Source organism: Zalophus californianus, chromosome 17 (genome assembly GCF_009762305.2).
Source record: "Zalophus californianus isolate mZalCal1 chromosome 17, mZalCal1.pri.v2, whole genome shotgun sequence".
Classification (NCBI taxonomy): Eukaryota; Metazoa; Chordata; class Mammalia; order Carnivora; family Otariidae; genus Zalophus; species Zalophus californianus.
The window spans coordinates 26559893-26576966 of NC_045611.1; the positions used below are offsets into that span (position 1 = coordinate 26559893).

The 17074-nt window shown below is 44.6% G+C and overlaps 1 protein-coding gene across 1 annotated transcript; it reads left to right on the forward strand.

Moving 5' to 3' along the window:
• The first annotated feature begins 2958 nt into the window (after positions 1–2958).
• Positions 2959–15465, forward strand: CFAP20 (cilia and flagella associated protein 20). Its single transcript, XM_027620325.2, has 6 exons — positions 2959–3316; positions 12529–12608; positions 13333–13444; positions 14232–14420; positions 14771–14881; positions 15381–15465. The coding sequence occupies exons 1-6, from the start codon at positions 3233–3235 to the stop codon at positions 15384–15386; spliced, it is 582 nt and encodes a 193-aa protein (XP_027476126.1). The 5' UTR covers positions 2959–3232; the 3' UTR covers positions 15387–15465.
• The last annotated feature ends 1609 nt before the right edge of the window (positions 15466–17074 follow it).

Consider the following 17074-nt stretch of genomic DNA (forward strand, 5'->3'; position numbering starts at 1 on the left):
CACATTCCTTTAAGTATTTCAAATTAAATTCAAAGTATCAGATTCTCTAATACATTTATCTTAAATAACAAAATACCACAATAATCAGAAACTTATTCCTCACTTTGACATAGGTTACTGATACCATGGGTTTGATTTACTTGCCATAATCTCTGAGTATGTTTTGATATCCTACCAAGGTAACCTATCTAAACTGAGGACTGTGATACATTCATGGTTCGAGATTCTGGGCTGGTCAAGTACTGTTTGATACTTCTGCAATGATTTTACCCAAATTTCAGGTAAACAAACTAAGCCCCTTGCAGTAGTAATGGGGTTTTCAAGACCACCCCCGATCTTATACCTCACTTGATGATGGTTAGGATTGTTACCACTTCTGAAGTTCTTAATGGGCCTGATTTGCATTAATTGAGCTTCCTCACCCACTACCCAGATCGGAATCCCTTTACTGCCTCAGTAAATTCTGCTTCCTTTCTATGTATTACTTTTTTAACTGACTCATCCACCCCATTCTAATTATAGAAATCATTGAAGGAAACAATTCATTAGCAAGATTTTTCTTGTGTTTTGTCATTACATGACTTCATGTTGATGAAGGGAAAACAATCTTAAAGAATTATAGTGTTTAATGCGTTTTTCTGTGAGAGACATCTGTGGTTTTAGGTTAATTTGGTCTGCATTACCTTTGAAACAAAAGTAAATGTCAGAGATGACCATTTGGCTCTAGTCTACGCATCCAACCATCCTGTGTCTGCCATGATGGTGATACTGTGTAGGTGCTGAGATACATACACAGAAGACACAGTCTGCACCTGAAAAAAGCATACCAAAATTAAGTCTACAATGGAGCCAACTCACTAATTTATGTTCTCCAAACCTTGGATCAAATCACCTTTACTGTAGCCAAGGCCATAATCACAATTGACTTTGAAATCTAACATAAGAAAGAACTGACCACAGTTCAGGCAGACATACTGAGAATGGGTAGTTAGGAGAAGCAAACACTCATTTTCTCCATCAGCTTGCTCATTGATCGGCTATCTGTTCAAGGCCCTTGGGCCCACACTCGCTCAAGGTGTTCCAATTTAGCTGAGGAGAATGCATGGTTAATGAGAGAAATGTGAGTAGGCAAATGGGATAGGTGAGCCCCAATTCCGAGCAGAAGCAGACTTCTATTGGCTGGATGGGTGTGGAGCTACCGAGACCAGAAGAGACAGAACCCATGCTGGGCCTGCAGTGACCAGGATCACTGGTCTGATTCACTGATTCAGCACGTACTTACTGCATTCCCACTTTATGCAAGCACTTGGATTGGGTACTGGGAATACATCTATAAGCAAGACAGATCAAATTCTTTCTTCCAGAAGAACAAAATCAGGGGAAGGGAGATAGCAATAAGTAACTATATAGACAATGAAGTGATGGTAAGCTCTATAAACAAAATAATAAAGTGGGGTAGGGGGACAAATAGTTGGAGTTGGGGGGATGCCATTTCAGGTTGGTTGTCAAAGAAGTCCACTCTGATGAGTTAGTATAGTGAGTTGAATAGTTTCTCCTCAAAATTCATGTCCACCGAGAACATCAGAAATGGGCATTTATTTGGAAAGAGGGTCTTTGTGGATGCAATAAGTTGAAGGTCTCAAGATGATGTCCTACTGGATTCAATGTGGGCACTAAATCCAATGACTGGTGTGCTTATAAGAGGAGAGGACACAGAGAAAAGCTATGTCAAAATGGCAGAGAGATTAGGGAGTGACGCTTGCCACAAGCCAAGGAACACCTAGGGCCATCAGAAGCTGAAAGAGGCAAAGCAGGATCCCTGAAAATTTTAATAACAATCAAGGGCTAAATTGTTCACTGGGCTAAAGTATATAGAGTCCCCAGAAGTCATCCAAAAACAAGAGTTTCATATAAAAAAATTTGATTTTCTGCTCTCATAAGATCCATATATTCCCCCCGCAACCACCACCACCATGTCTGGAAATTCTGGTTAGATTGTTCACAGGGTTGCTGTGAGAATTAAATGATTTAGTAAAGGCTAAAGCTCTTAGTATAGTTCCTGATACCTAATAAATGCTCAAATGATCTTAGCCATTTGTAGCTGTTTTGATGATGATGTTAACAGCAAACTCCTTTTCTGTCAGCCACAATACCCAGCACAGGCCTGGGCACACAGTATAATATTGAGGTAGATGCTCAGGAGTAGTTCGTCTCCAACATTTGGGATTTCTTCCACACTCGAAATAGCAGAGCTTATTTTATGTCTTTTTAAAGATGTTCTAAGTATTAATTGATTTAAAACAGCTGTTGATTCAACTCAACCAACTCAACTTTGTTTAATTTTATTAATTTCTGCTTTTATCTTAATGTTCAGCCTTGTTTGCTAGTGCATTCCAGGTAATACATTTTCCTGACCGCACTGGTTTGCATCCCACAAGATAACGCGATATATTCACAGTGACTCTGTTGATAATTAAAACAATGATGCATATAAGGCGCTTAGCATAGTGAGTGCACAATAATGGTCGGCTGCTTTAACCTTATCCTGCTCTTGGCCAACGTATATTTGACGTTCTCAGGACACCAGGTAAGCAGTTGCTTAGCCAAGCCACCTTACGCGCCTTTCTCCACTTTTCTTTTGCCCTTGTAACTCCTCCCAGTCCCTTAAGGGGCGGGGCCAGGTCTTCACGCTCCTGACCCCACCCCCGCCACGTTGCCTTGACACCGTGTGCATGTCTCACACATTCTATAATCCTCTGTCTCCTTCCGCCTTCTAAAAGCAACCCTGGGGGACTACGACGGAAAAAATAGTCCCTCGACTGCACAGTTCTTTCCACAAGGAGGCGGAACTGGGGCGGGGCTTAAGAGCGGAAGGGACCGGAAGTCTGTGATCCTTGTGGCAGGATTGGGCTCCGCGCGCTCAAGGGGCGGGTCAAGCAGGCGGAGGGATCCATGTTACGCGGCGGACGACCCACCGCCTCCACTTAAGGCGGGGAGAGCGGCGCGGGCGGCAGTTGCTGTGGTTTCCGAATTGAGGTTGCGTGTTTCTTGTGGGAGCTGAAACTCGAGGACTTAGCGTCTAACGTCCAAGTTTAGCCGCGAGTGAATACAGATCAGGCGGTCAGGAGCGCAGCTTCTCATCTTCGGACCAGGGCCGGCCCCTGCTTTCCCTTCTCCACTTGGTGCCCGTATCTAGGTCGGCTCCGGCGCGGCTGGCCAGGCCGCGGGCGAGATGTTCAAAAACACATTCCAGAGCGGCTTCCTCTCCATCCTCTACAGCATTGGCAGCAAACCCCTGCAGATCTGGGACAAAAAGGTTAGGAGCTGGGGGGCGGTGGCTGGGCGGGGTGCTGGGGCCGCGCCCCCTCCTCGTCTGGGAGCTGGGGACGGGGTGGCGGGTAGTTGTGTCCGAGTTGGAGCTCCGGGGAGGCCAGGCGGGCGCTGCTGTGACCTGTCCCCAGGCTGGCGTGACAGAGGCGCGAGGTGGGGACGTCGTGTCAGCAGCGGGGGGTGCGTGTGGGGTGGGCGTAGCTGGGGTTTAAGTGTTCTGCGGCCATGGTGTGGTTGGGACAGTGGTCCCTCGCCGCCGTCTTGACTTGGTCAGTCAGTTCCTCAGAGCTTCGGTTTCCCCATTTATATAGTGGGATCGATAGTGCCCATCTCCTACTGTGAAATGCATAAACTTACTTGAGGTTGCTTTGGGAACACGCAGATGAAAGAAGCTGCTGTTCACTGATTTCACAAATATTTACTGATATCCTGTTTTGTGCCAGGCACTGTGCTGGGCACAAGACACAGAGCCTTTGTTCCAGGCTCCCTTATAGGGGCACAGCCAGAAGGCAGTTATGTGTGGATTTCATTCATTTGCTCCTTTCCTTCCAGTGATCTCAGACAAAGCAGAATTCGGTGGCCTTTGGCACCTGCTCCACATTCATTGCTTCTTGGGGTCTGTGCTGTGCCTTCCGTGCTTGGTGTCTACATCAGAAAAATGGCAAAATTGTGATAAAGTTTTGTTTGGAGTGATAAGCTCAGAGCCAAGTACCAGCCTCATTATTTTTATCGAGGTATCCATTGGATAACATTTTCACTGATCCCAGGAGATGATGACCCTCTCTTTCATCTCCTGTCTTTTAGGAGATATTGAATAGGGGATGTGTGTCTCTAGCATGGTCTAGTTGTCTCATGCATATTCCCAGTCTGCTGTCCCTTCTTTTTTTTTAAGGATAAGTTAAGACGGGCACTCTATTGTGGAAGACAGGTGATTCCTTAGGGGACAGCTGAAAGAAGTGGTATGTTGAATGGTGTTTTTATAGAGATGGATGTGGAATAATCTAAATAAGCAGTTTATTGGTAATGAAGCTAAGAATCTTGGATTTCATCTCAGAATAAGTATTCCTGTATCCACAGATAAGCGTTTTGGGCCACCCAGGGATTGGGAGAGAACACGGATAGCCTTCTGCCTGTCATCACTACGGAATTCTGCATTTCCAAAGCAGCTTTGAGGGTGGTGTGTTCTTAATGTCATTTTTATAAGATAGTTGAAAGATCTGAATATAGGGAGTTGTTTGGGCCTCATGCTTATGTGAAAAATCTGACCAATTTTCTTTCCACTTTCACAGTGCTTCTATCCACAAGTTCAGGGTAATACCAAGAGTATTACACAGGAAAGCAGTTCCTTAATTTTTTTCCCTACGTTACTGAGGTTTTCAGTTCCTTGGTTTTGTTCACATTGGAATAAACACTGTAAACTGAAAACACATCTCTGCAAAGAGAACCTGGAGTGAATGTACCTGAGAACTTTGTAAGGATGATGGCTTCCCAGCTGTGGCTTGACTTAGTTATGGGCTGTCCGGAGGCATGAAGAGAGTGACCTTGTGTGCCATTGAATATGAAATTGTAACAAAAGTGTCAGTATGAGGCAATGGAACTAGAGAATGGGACTTGATCTAGGAGAGGTTTACAGAGCAGGTGGGAGAACTTCCAGCAGTAGAGAGGCCTCAGCATTTCTAGTAGGTGAAACTTAACAGAGTTGTCTGTCCATTTTAACCCTTCCAGGGCTTGATCTTTTGTAGTGTTTTTTATTTTTCAAATGCAGCTCTTTGACTAGTCAACATGTTTACACACGGAATATAAAAGCAAAGTAACCATGGTGCACTGTGTCCCATAACAACGCCACTAGAGGTCGGATGGTACCCTAATGACATAAACGCATGTGAAAACATTAGAACAACTGGCAGGGTTACAGGGAGTAAGTGAAACAGACATTTTGGCAAAGAAAACATTTAGAATAACACTCATTTTAAACAAAGTTCTTGTAATAGTAAAAGTTAATTATATTTTCTTCTTTTCGTATTTAGACTGAAAAGTGTTTAGGGGTGAATGTTTTCCCCTGGGGCAAGAAAAGGGAAGGGAGGAAAATGGCAAGTTGGAGTCAGATTCATAGGCTTTGTTGTATGTGTGCCTTTTCTTGACTATATTACAAAGTCCTCAGGAAGTGTTGGGAATCCAACCCAGTTGGGGAAACACTGGGAATTGATATACTTATCAAAGATTTATTGAGCAACGGTTAAGTCACAGGCACTGTGTAGATTTGGGGAGATACAAAGAGAAGAAGACAAGTTCCCTGCTCTCAGGGAGTCAGGAAAAGTTGTAGTAAAGGCAAAGTTTGATGGAGGGAGGGATGGACAAATGACCCTGACCTTTGCCAGTAGGTATATATGGCTATTTTTGCTGTTTTGATTTCACAAACTTTACTATTCTCCTTCTCGAGGTTATGAAGACAGAATTTCTATAGTTTGTTTTCTGTGAAAAATAATCTTGGAAAAATTAGGTTTGGCTTCTGTTTAGGTTCTGTCTCCTTATGAACGTGAGGAGTGAATGCCATATTCTTGATACCAGTGAATTGACAAACTCCATTTGCACGGGTGTGGTTACTAACATTTGTAATACCTGCGTTTATCCATCACTCTTTGAAGTTCATACACTGCCCCCATCCCATCCTTCAAATCTCAAACATTATTTCACTGGGAGCTTAAGTTACGTCTCCTGTGTGCGCCTGTGGCCCTCTACATCACACTGTATGGCAGTTGCCAGTTTATTGTGTATTTCCCACTAGACTGCAAGTTCCTTAAGAGGAAGAAAAGTATTTTACCTTAAAACCCCAGGGCTAGAGTTGGGACAGTGTGGATTTGTGTCCTGGCTCTGCCCTCTGTCCTCTGCCGTGTAACCTTGGGCAAGTACTTACCTACTCAGTTTTCTCATTTTGTAATGATGCCACCTCCTCCCATGGTTATGGAGATTAAATGAAGATGTATATAAAATGCTTGGAAACAGTTATGGCATACAGTATTAAATAGGGTAGGAAACTGAGGAATTTGCTCAAGAGTAAATAAGTCTATAACTGATGCCTAGGAATAGGAAGTGCAATAAAGTCAGACTTCAGATATTAGAATAATTTTGTCATTTACCAGGCTTTCCCAGTCCAAAAGCCTTAACGTGGCTCTCAGGCCACACAGCACATGGTCTGGTGCCTGCTTCACTGGTTCTCCAGGCTCACCTCCCCCAGGCTCCCCCCTCAGCAGTGACCTCCCGCTCAAGTGAAAGAGGTCATGTTCTGGAACCTTCAGGCTTCTATACCTGTCGGTCCCTCTGCTGCGACTCACCCTGCCACCTCTTCGTTAGTCTCTAGGTCACAGCGCAAAGGCACTTCCTCAGTTTAAGTTAGTTTATATCCACTTGCCCCTCCAGGTTAAGTTCATGTATATCCCCTTATAGAATCTCTACTTCCTTTTCATCATACTCCTCATACTTGAAATTAGCTTCTGAAAATCTCTATGCTTGGCTATACTGTAAACTTCCTGATAAAGACCTCTGCAATTTTTTTTAAAGACTTTATTTATTTATTTATTTGACAGAGAGCAAGAACAGGAACACAAACAGGGGGAGTGGGAGAGGGAGAAGCAGGCCTCCTGCTGAGCAGGGAGCCTGAGGCAGGCCTCAATCCCAGGACCCTGGGATCATGACCTGAGCCAAAGGCAGATGCCTAATGACTGAGCCACCCAGGCACCCCAAGACCTCTGCAATTTTTAAAAAAAATTTATTTATTTGAGAGCACAAGAGAGGGAGGGTGGGTGGTGGTGGGAGGGACAGAGAGAGAGGCAGAGAAAGTCTCAAGCAGACTCCCCACTGAGCCAGAGGCCAAAGTGGGACTTCATTCCACGACCCTAAGATCATGACCTGAGCCGAAACCAAGTGTCAGACCTTAACCAACTGTGCCACCCAGGAGCCCCAAGGCGGCTAATTTTTCAAACCAACAGCTTAGGAGAAATTAGGGGTTTCTTGATGTTCCCTTAACTTCTGGGACCAGCAGATAATACTTTTACTAAAGGACTTTTATATTTAATGTAGACATTACTTCTGGTTTGTAAAGAAAATACCAGATGGTTCTCTTCCCATCTATGCCTGTATAAAGCATACAGTTTTCGTATTTCAACATATAAATATAAGTCTAATATACTAAAAGTCTACTAGATGAGAATGTTAATTCCTACCAGCTTCTCTGCCTTTCTCACCTCTCACCTTGTCTTTCAGCTGCTGCTGATCTTCACCTGTTCCAAAGCTAAATATTAGAACCAGACTTTTGTGGTTGTTGCTGGATAGTATTAGATTCCCATTCCCCATTTCTAATTTTATTTATTTTCCCTGTTCCCAATTTTAAAAATGAATTGTCTCCAGAAAAGTAGTTTCCACACCCTAGTTTTTAATTAGCAAACCTTATTGGTATGTTGTTAAACTGCTGTGGTTTCCAGGAGCAGAGTCGAGGGCATTTGGATGGGAAGGTAGTACAACTTTTGGTTGTTTTTTTTTTTTTTTCCAGACTTTCCCTGGATCAGTCTGATGATGTTTATTATTCTGAGTAACAGCTTTTACTATAATTGGGCGAAGGCATGGGTTTTAGTTATACTTGCCCTTGCAAGGCTTTGCTGCTAGGAAGACTGGTTAGCAATGGACTCAGTTGACTCGGAGCGTGCAAAGCCCAAGCCTTGAGACCGAGCTATGCCCAGCTCTCCCCACAGAGGTCTCCCTCTGCCTGTTTTCAGACTTAGATCCCAGCCCCTAGCTGCGGGCAGAATCTTTCCTGCTGAAATGGACAGCTCTAATGGCTTAATGTAAATTGGAACATGTGTCATTAAGACTAGGATGCCAGATGGCTGAGGGCTCAGCTGTCTGCCAGGGTAAGTGGGTGGAGCCAGAGAAATGAAAGGTGGGGGTAGGGAATGCATACAACTCATGTGTTATTTTTAAAACACTTGAAGAAATATGGAGCATTGGCCAGCTTCCCTATCCCAGGAGTACTTTTTTCCCCTCAGTTTGACCCTCCTCCCTGGAGCTTACATTGAAAAAAAAAAAAAAATCAGTGTTCTTTATTAGTTGCCCCAGCAACCATGGAAAGCCTGGGAGAGTGATTGCAAGAAGGGCTTGAAGGTTCCCTTCCTGGTGTCTGCAGAGGCTGAGAACCGTTCTCACTTGTAATAGCTAGCAGCCTGGGGTTCTGCAGCTCATAGCTTGGGGACGGCAATTGGGGGGTGGGGTGGGTAGGTGGGGATAGTGAGTTCATGAAAAAAAAAAAAGATTGGCTTTGTTTATTTTTTGTAGGAATTAAGCACTTGTAACTCACACCTTGATAGTGGGAATGTGTCATGAAATAAAAAATAATTGAAAAGTCAAAAACAGTTGGCACTTTCTCATTTAGAGAGGGAAGTAAAATAAAACCCACTTCTACCGTAAGCAATAAATGCTGACCAGTTCATTTTATCTGCATTTCAAAGCCAGGCCTGCTTAGCGACCTCTGAACTAGAAGGAGCTAAGGAAAGGAAGTCGTTGCTTTCTGAGGCCATGTATCTTGTTATATGTGTTTGTCAGAAGCTGGACTGAGGAGGGGCTGGCTTCCTGGAAGACCTTTACAATTTAAGGCGGTGACAGCCAGATTGCCAGGGAAGTTGGGAGGCCTTGCCCCAAATTGTCCACCCCCCTTTTCCCTTTGATCCTAGTTTTAGAGCCTAGAGAGGTTTTGGGAGGTTTCCTTTAAGTGCTCATATCTCTGGTTGATTGCACCCCCACCCCACCCCGCTTTTCCAATGAGTTTGTAGCCCTGTGAACTTAATAAAGGAGAAAAATCATACTTCACTAACAAATCAACTTAATTTGATTTCAAAGCTCTGGCAGCTGATGATATGAGAATACTTAAAGCTCCAGAGAGACTGGTGGGCATTCCTTTGAAAAAGCTGCCTTTTTTCCTGAGTTCTCTAGTTTTATGGACTACGTTAATTAATTTTGTAAGAATTAAGTCTGTGAGTGTGGTGGTTGATGTGTTGCTGAGAGAAATTTCTCTTTAGGAAGTTATTGAAAATCTAGCTAAAAATGAGCTTGCCTCTGGGGCAGAAGCAGAGGAGAATATACCAAGTCTGTTTTGGCTTCCAGTCTGTTGGCTTCTGCGTGCAGTGTAAGGCATTGTTTTCTTCTGTAAAGACTTGAATAATCGCATTTGCTGGAGTGAAGTCATCTGCTATAAACTTTGAGATGGGCAGAAGCAAGTTTCCTAACATTTCCTCCCTATGAAATCTGGCTGGGCTTTCTGGAGCTGAGAGAGAATTCTCACTGTACTGGGAGAGACTTAAGATTTGAGGCCATGCTTTCAAGCAGTATTGGGTAAATTGCAACAAGTTGCCTTTTAGTTGTCCTTGAGCTCTTAAATCTTTTCAGGTTAACCATCTGTTTGATAGTTACATTATGTACCTTTTATTTTTATTTTATTTTTTTTAAAGATTTTATTTATTTATTTGACAGAGAGAGAGACAGCAAGAGAGGGAACACAAGCAGGGGGAGTGGGAGAGGGAGAAGCAGGCTTCCCGCTGAGCAGGGAGCCCCATGCGGGGCTCAATGCCAGGACCTTGGGATCATGACCTGAGCCGAAGGCAGACGCTTAACGACTGAGCAACCCAGGTGCCAGCATTATGTACCTTTTAAAGAAAGAATGAAGTTATATTAGGTATAACTATAATTATATTAGCATAATTAGCAGTATGTCATAAAATTAGTGTTTGCATCTTGTTGGAATACTGGCGGCTCTTAGCAATGTGACTGCATCATGTTACTTGGAAATGGAAATAATTTCTCGTTTGATTCCTCCTTCACCAACAAGTCTGACTGATTTTTCCCAGCAGCTGTGGGCTAGCAAACAGAGGAGGAATATTGCCACTTTGGTCCAGAGTGTTTATGTGGGGGATGAGGTGGGCAGTGTTGGCATGTGCTACACAGACCCAAGGCTTTGTGCTCTTAATCTCCCTGGGAAAGCGGCCCAGAATTCGAAGCAGGAGGGCATTGGGTGTCACCAGCTTTGTTTGAGAAGCACTTCAATGTGACATTTGTGTCTTAAGAACCTAAGAAATGCTGCATTGGCAGTGATCTGGGGCCCATCCACCATGCATTCTGTCTCTGATAATGGGTACCAAAGGCTGATTTGTGGGAAAGCATTCTTCACACTGGCAGCCTCCTTGGCTTTGTGATATACCCCAGGCTCTCTGGCTTCCTATAATAGTCCATAGTGGATATGTTATCCAGGAATTTTTAAAAAATCCTCCTTGAATCTATTCATCCTTGCCAACTCTCAGGGTGACAAATTCCAGAAGTCAGCAAATATTTGAATGCTTAGTTTATGCCTAGCATAGTGCTAAGCATTGTAGAAGACACAAACGATGCTTAATACTTGATCCCTACCTTTGAGCTTAAAGTACTTTTTTGAGGAGACAGGACTCAGTTGCATCTTGCAGAAAAAGATGGGCAGTGATATTACCTATCACATGGGAACACCAAGCACACCACAAGTGGATCAAATTCATAGTAACAGAGGTCACAGAGACTGAGGTCTAAACACAAAATGCCATATTATTATTAATCCGTTTTGAAAAATACAGCTATCTGTCAGACTTGGCACTGTGCTCTCTATATGCAAGCCCAGTGGAAGGCCAAAGGTTTGAGTCATTGACTATGACAGGCCGATACAGCCATTTTCACTATACCTGGAAAAAGACTACATGCTTTTGGTGCATACTGTTCTCAAGCTGCTTGATCTTTTTCATGTGTGAATACATTCAGCCCTAATAGGCCAGCCCCGTGTCAAAAATGCCTGTGCCTGTCTCTGCTCTATCCATATTAGGTGCTTCAGAGTTTAGAGCTTGAAGGTAATTGTGCTTTCCTGAATTATTTTGAGAAGCGAAATCCGTATTGAGTATTGATCCCTCCCCATATTGTACCTCCTACATAGGCAGCAGACAGTACAAAACAGTGTGGGATGAAGTGCTAAATTATGTCCTCTAGGCTACGTGAGCCAGACAAACAAATCAGAAAGAGGAGAGGTCGGTATGGGATGAAATGCTAAAAAAGGGCTTCTGTGTACGGCAAAGATGAGACTTGAATTCTTACTTTAGAAAGTTGAAAAAAATTTTTTTAAGATTTTATTTATTTGAGAGAGGGAATGAGAGATAGCACAAGAGGGAAGAGGGTCAGAGGGAGAAGCAGACTCCCTGCCAAGCAGGGAGCCCGATGCGGGACTCGATCCCGGGACTCCAGGATCATGACCTGAGCCGAAGGCAGTCGCTTAACCAACTGAGCCACCCAGGCGCCCAAGAAAGTTGAAATTTAAGAGACTCTTAACAATGGAGAACAAACTGAGGGTTCCTAGAGGGGAGGTGGGTGGAGGAGGAGCTAGATGGGGGATGGGCATTAAGGAGGGCACTTGTGATGAGCGCTGGGTGTTGTATCCCACCAATTCAGTGATTCACTGAATTCTCCTGAAACTAGTATTACACTGTGTTAACTAACGAGAATTTAATTAAAAAAAAAAAAAAAAGAAAACTTCAAAAAACTAAAATTTAGGTAACAGAAGGTAGGGAAGCAGGAAGTAGGAGCACAGTATGAAGCATTGTGGAAGATAGAAATGATGCTTCATACTGGGGGTGTTATGCTTTCATGTTTTGGTTGCCCACCTCCTCCTCGGTGGCATCCAGCATTCAGCCTTTCTGGCCGGAGTGCATGAGGCAGCGCGGGGCCGTGGAAAGCCTGGTCCTTAACCTGACTCTCAGGATCCTCATTTGCATTACCCTGGGGCAGCAGCGAGGAGAAAAATACCAGCTACATCTGTAAAATACCACCTACCTTGAAGATTTTTGTTGTTGCTAGGATTAGTCAGGGAACATATAAGAATGTCCCTGGCGCACAGTGCCTACAACGTTATCCTGACATACAGATTGCCAGGTCACCTGCAATTCCTGTACTGGTTGATGGGACCCCATAGAGAGGTAACATCGTGGCTTACTTCCATACAAGCTCAGTCTCCCATGTCACAGAGATCTGTGTTATGCCCCAGTGGCTGCTGTGGTCTTCTTTAAATGGTCTATTCGGCCTTCACAATCTTGACAAAGTTATTGCCAAATATTTCAGTACTGATCAGTTTCATTTTCTTCATTGTAGGTGCGGAATGGCCACATCAAAAGAATCACTGATAACGACATCCAGTCCCTGGTGCTAGAGATTGAAGGAACAAATGTCAGGTAGGCAGCCTGTCTGTTCTCCTGGAGACCCCCGTGCCAGTGAGGCAGTACGTCATGGAGGCTAATAGCAGGGACTGCAGGGCCGACCACCCACTGGGGATCCAGCTCTGCTGCTCACACCTTGCCTTGGGCAAGTTGCTTAATCCCCCAGGCCTTAGTTTCCTCCTCTGTAAAATAGGGATAACAGGACACCTTCCTTACGGGGTTATTGTGAAGATTAAGTAAGTGAATTGTGTATAAACACACTTAGCTCCTGCTCAGCCCATAGTAAGTGCTCTGTGTTAGTTATGTTATTATACGTAACCAAGGTTGGTGGCCATGCGTGGAGGGGCGGCACTAATCATCCAGTGGGTGGCCTGGGCCACAGTGTGGTTTTCTGGGCCACAGTGGTCTTAGTTGGGGTTTTCTATCACTTGCTGGCTCTCTTAGACCAGAGGGGAGTCTTCTCTCACTGGAGGAAATTGCTCAGCTCACCAGCCTGGCTTTGTTTGTCAGCTATTTTCTTGTTGATATATAGTTCTCTGTGAAGCTTGTGTTTCAGAGTCCACCATCGTTTGTTTGTTTGTTTGTTTTTTAAAGCATCCGAATTGAGGGATTATTGGATGATGTGTCTGGATCTTTTAGATCTACTCTCCAATTTACCTCTTGGACCGAGTGTTTTCACGGTGTATACCACAGAAGAAAAGGCAACTGGTGTGTTTACTAGTGTCTCCTCTCTCTGCAGCACCACATATATCACGTGTCCTGCAGACCCAAAGAAGACGTTGGGGATTAAACTTCCCTTCCTCGTCATGATTATCAAAAATCTGAAGAAATATTTTACCTTTGAAGTACAGGTTAGTAGATGCACACGACTGTGTATACTCTTAGCTCTCCCAGAGGGATAGCCTGTCAACTTGCAGGAGGAAAGTAGCTCTAAGAAAGTGTCCTTATTCTTTTGTGTGTCTTCTCCCTCTGCTAGACACTTGATACGGCCATTATTATGATGACATAAATTTGGTATTAGTAATCAGACTTTCATGCCAAGTCTTTATTATTTTTTTAATGTTTTATTTATTTATTCATGAGAGTCTGAGAGAGAGAGAGAATAGTAGAGGGAGAAGGAGGCTCCCTGCCTAGCAGGGAGCCCGATGCGGGGCTTGATCCCAGGACCCTGGGATCATGACCTGAGCTGAAGGCAGACGCTTAACCATCTGAGCCACGCAGGCGCCCCTCATGCCGTCTTTAAAGCAGCAGCAAGCACCTAGGAAATCTGAATGATAGCTATCGGATTTCAGAGCTTAAAGGTTAGAGTAGTGTCTGTTCCATACAGGTTATTGTTGATCTCTGTCCTAATATTTGTGATTTTTCAAATGGGAGAACGTTTATGAAGTCTTTCTATGGTCTGTGGGCCCTCGGCTGTGTCATGTGTCCTAAGAAGCTGGTGTTGTCTCAGCAACGGACAAGATAAACTTGCTACTTCCGGGCCATCTGCATCCAGTGTGACCTGTATCTGGTCTGTTTATTCTCCCTTGGGCCTCAGCCTTGGGAAACCGGGCTGTGGGAGTTCAGGCCCTTGCCTCACCAAGGTTGTTTGCTTCTTCCAAGGTAGGGTTAATGTGGCTCTTTTTCTGTGTTTCATAGGTACTAGATGACAAGAATGTACGTCGGCGGTTTCGGGCAAGTAACTACCAGAGCACCACCCGAGTCAAACCCTTCATCTGTACCATGCCCATGCGGCTGGATGATGGCTGGAACCAGATTCAGTTCAATCTGTCAGACTTCACGAGGCGGGCATATGGCACAAATTATATCGAGACCCTAAGAGTGCAGGTACTGGCTGGCTCGTTTTCTGATGGAGCCCCAAACGGGAGAGGGAAGTCTTCTCTGCCTGTTACTGGCTTGTGGCCCTTGTGGCAGGACAGTGTGGCTTTCTGGCTGAGTGCCCAAGTCACTGTCCAGATGGCGCAGAGAGGTCCAGGACACATCAGGTGTGTGCTCAGATACAGTGGGAGAACATGGCAAGCAAAATATCCCTATTGCCAGAACCCACCCCTAAGCCATGCTCAGGAGACGCCAAAGAGATGACGCTTTGACAGTGTCATGGGAGGGGCTCCAGGAGAAGCAGGACAAGGGGAAGGCCACTCTTGCTTTGTTTCTTAAAAGAAGTCTTGCACCCTCAGATCCATGCAAACTGTCGCATCCGACGGGTTTACTTCTCAGACAGACTCTATTCAGAAGATGAACTGCCAGCAGAGTTCAAACTGTATCTCCCGGTTCAGAACAAAGCAAAGGTAAGCCGGCCTTCCTCAGGGGAGGCCAGGCGGTGAGTTGGGGCAGCCGGGAAGTGCGCTCTGCTGAGGCCAGCTGCAGAGCGTCTCCATGTCCACCTAGGGGCTGGAGTCCCTTTCATCCTAAGATCTTCCTAAGGTCTTCTTCCACCATCAGCACTGAATCAGGATCAGCCCTGTGAAATGTTCTGTTACTGCTGTCTCCACCTCCACAAGGTGGTCCTGCCCCTCCCTGCCTCCTGCTCACAGGCCTTCCTTGGAGAATGTCTTCCAGCCTCTTCCAGCCTCTTTAGCAGCCCCAGATTACTAGCAGCCTATCGGTCTCCTCTGACAAAATGGTGGCCACTTACGTGCCTGACTGCTGCTGACATTACACATTTCCACACGGCCCAGCATCCCCTCCGGTGTCACCAGAGGTGGGAGGGGGGCGGTTAATGGCACTGACCATCTATTTTCTGATAACTTAAACTGATACCTCTTCTGTTTGTTTCTTTTTCTCCAGCAATAACCGGAATGCAACTCAAGGGATAGCCCCTGGACATGACTCTTAGTTGAAAAAGGAAACTATCTGGAGGACAAGGCAAAAAACAAATATTTCTATTCGTTTAATGTGCTGTGGTTCTTTTATCTATTACTTGGTGTCCCCTGTTGTGGACACCAGTGACCATGCCATGTTGCCATAATTGCATTGTAACTGCGGTGGGGGGGGTAAGCTGTCCTTTGGAACATGCTGGAATTTATCGTGCTGCCTGCCTCAGTGTGTGGGGAGATACACTTAACCACCAACTTACAGATTTAAAGATGTCCCATATGGCAACTTCAGACCAATATTTCTTCTACGGTTTGTTCATTGTTTTATATATTATCTAAATGTATGTATATGCTGTGTAATACTCATAATCTGGAAATGAATAAAATAACTATATTCTTGGTTTGTAAATTTGTTCTTAGTTTATTTTCTTTCCTTTGTGATGTAAACATGGAGCTCTTTCCAAAGAACATCCCATACACTTATGCTATGGAATAGCTTGAAGTAAGCACTTAAAGAGCAAGACAGATCTATAGATACTGATTTAGAACAACTCCCAAGATCAACTAAATGGAAAAAAATTGAACAGCGTCATGACCAGTAGAATCATCTTATTAGGGGTTGGGGCCCATGTTAAGCTTAAGACAAAGTGGCATCTAGTCCACTTTTTTTAAATTATTTATTTATTTACTTATTTAGAGAAAGAGTGGGGGGAGGGGCAGAAGGGAGAGGGTGAGAGAATCTGAAGCAGACTGAGCTGAGTGTGGGGCCCGACGTGGGGCTCGATCTCATGACCCTGAGATCATGACCTCAGCCAAAATCAGGAGTCAGATGCTCAGCCGACTGAGCCACCCAGGTGCCCCCAGAATGCTCTTAAATACCTTATTACCTCCTATTGGAGCCCCACATGCTCTTCTGTAACAGTATACCCCGTGTCCCTCAGTGTGGCAGCCGATCCCCATGTCCCTATTTGAGCTCCAGATGAAGTGCTTTCCTTGAATTTAGGGACTTGGAAAAGTGCTTTCTTTAAACACTTAAATCACATGAGAACTGAAACCGTACCCTGCTTTCCCTGCTCACAATCCCCATGTCCCTATTTGAGCTCCAGATGAAGTGCTTTCCTTGAATTTAGGGACTTGGAAAAGTGCTTTCTTTAAACACTTAAATCACATGAGAACTGAAACCGTACCCTGCTTTCCCTGCTCACACTTCTTGGGCATATTCTTGGTTAGTGGAATGACCCACCCTGGCACAAATAGTTAACTTTACAAAAGTGAAACATGTACATGATGCAACTCTATGTAATGTTTCTGGGGGAAAGCCGTCTGGGGGCAGAGAAGAGCATATGCAGATATGCCTAGGTCTTGAAGGATACAGAAGAACAAGTACAGTGACGCACGCCTAGAGAGAATGGTTATTGTATAGACTTTTTGTACGATAAAATTTTTGAGAAGTAATATTTATGTAATAAGAATTTCCAAGTCAAGAAAAGGACAAAAGGCCATCTTAGACCCTGTGCTTGCCCTAGGGAACTGCCCCCAGATCTGGTTCCGTTCCACAGGGATGGCGCTGGAAATCTGGGCCCCGGCCATTTTGAACTTCGATGAGAGGTAAAAACAGCGCTGACTTCGACGTTGCCCTTGCCACCTTCTGTGAAGTTAAATGGC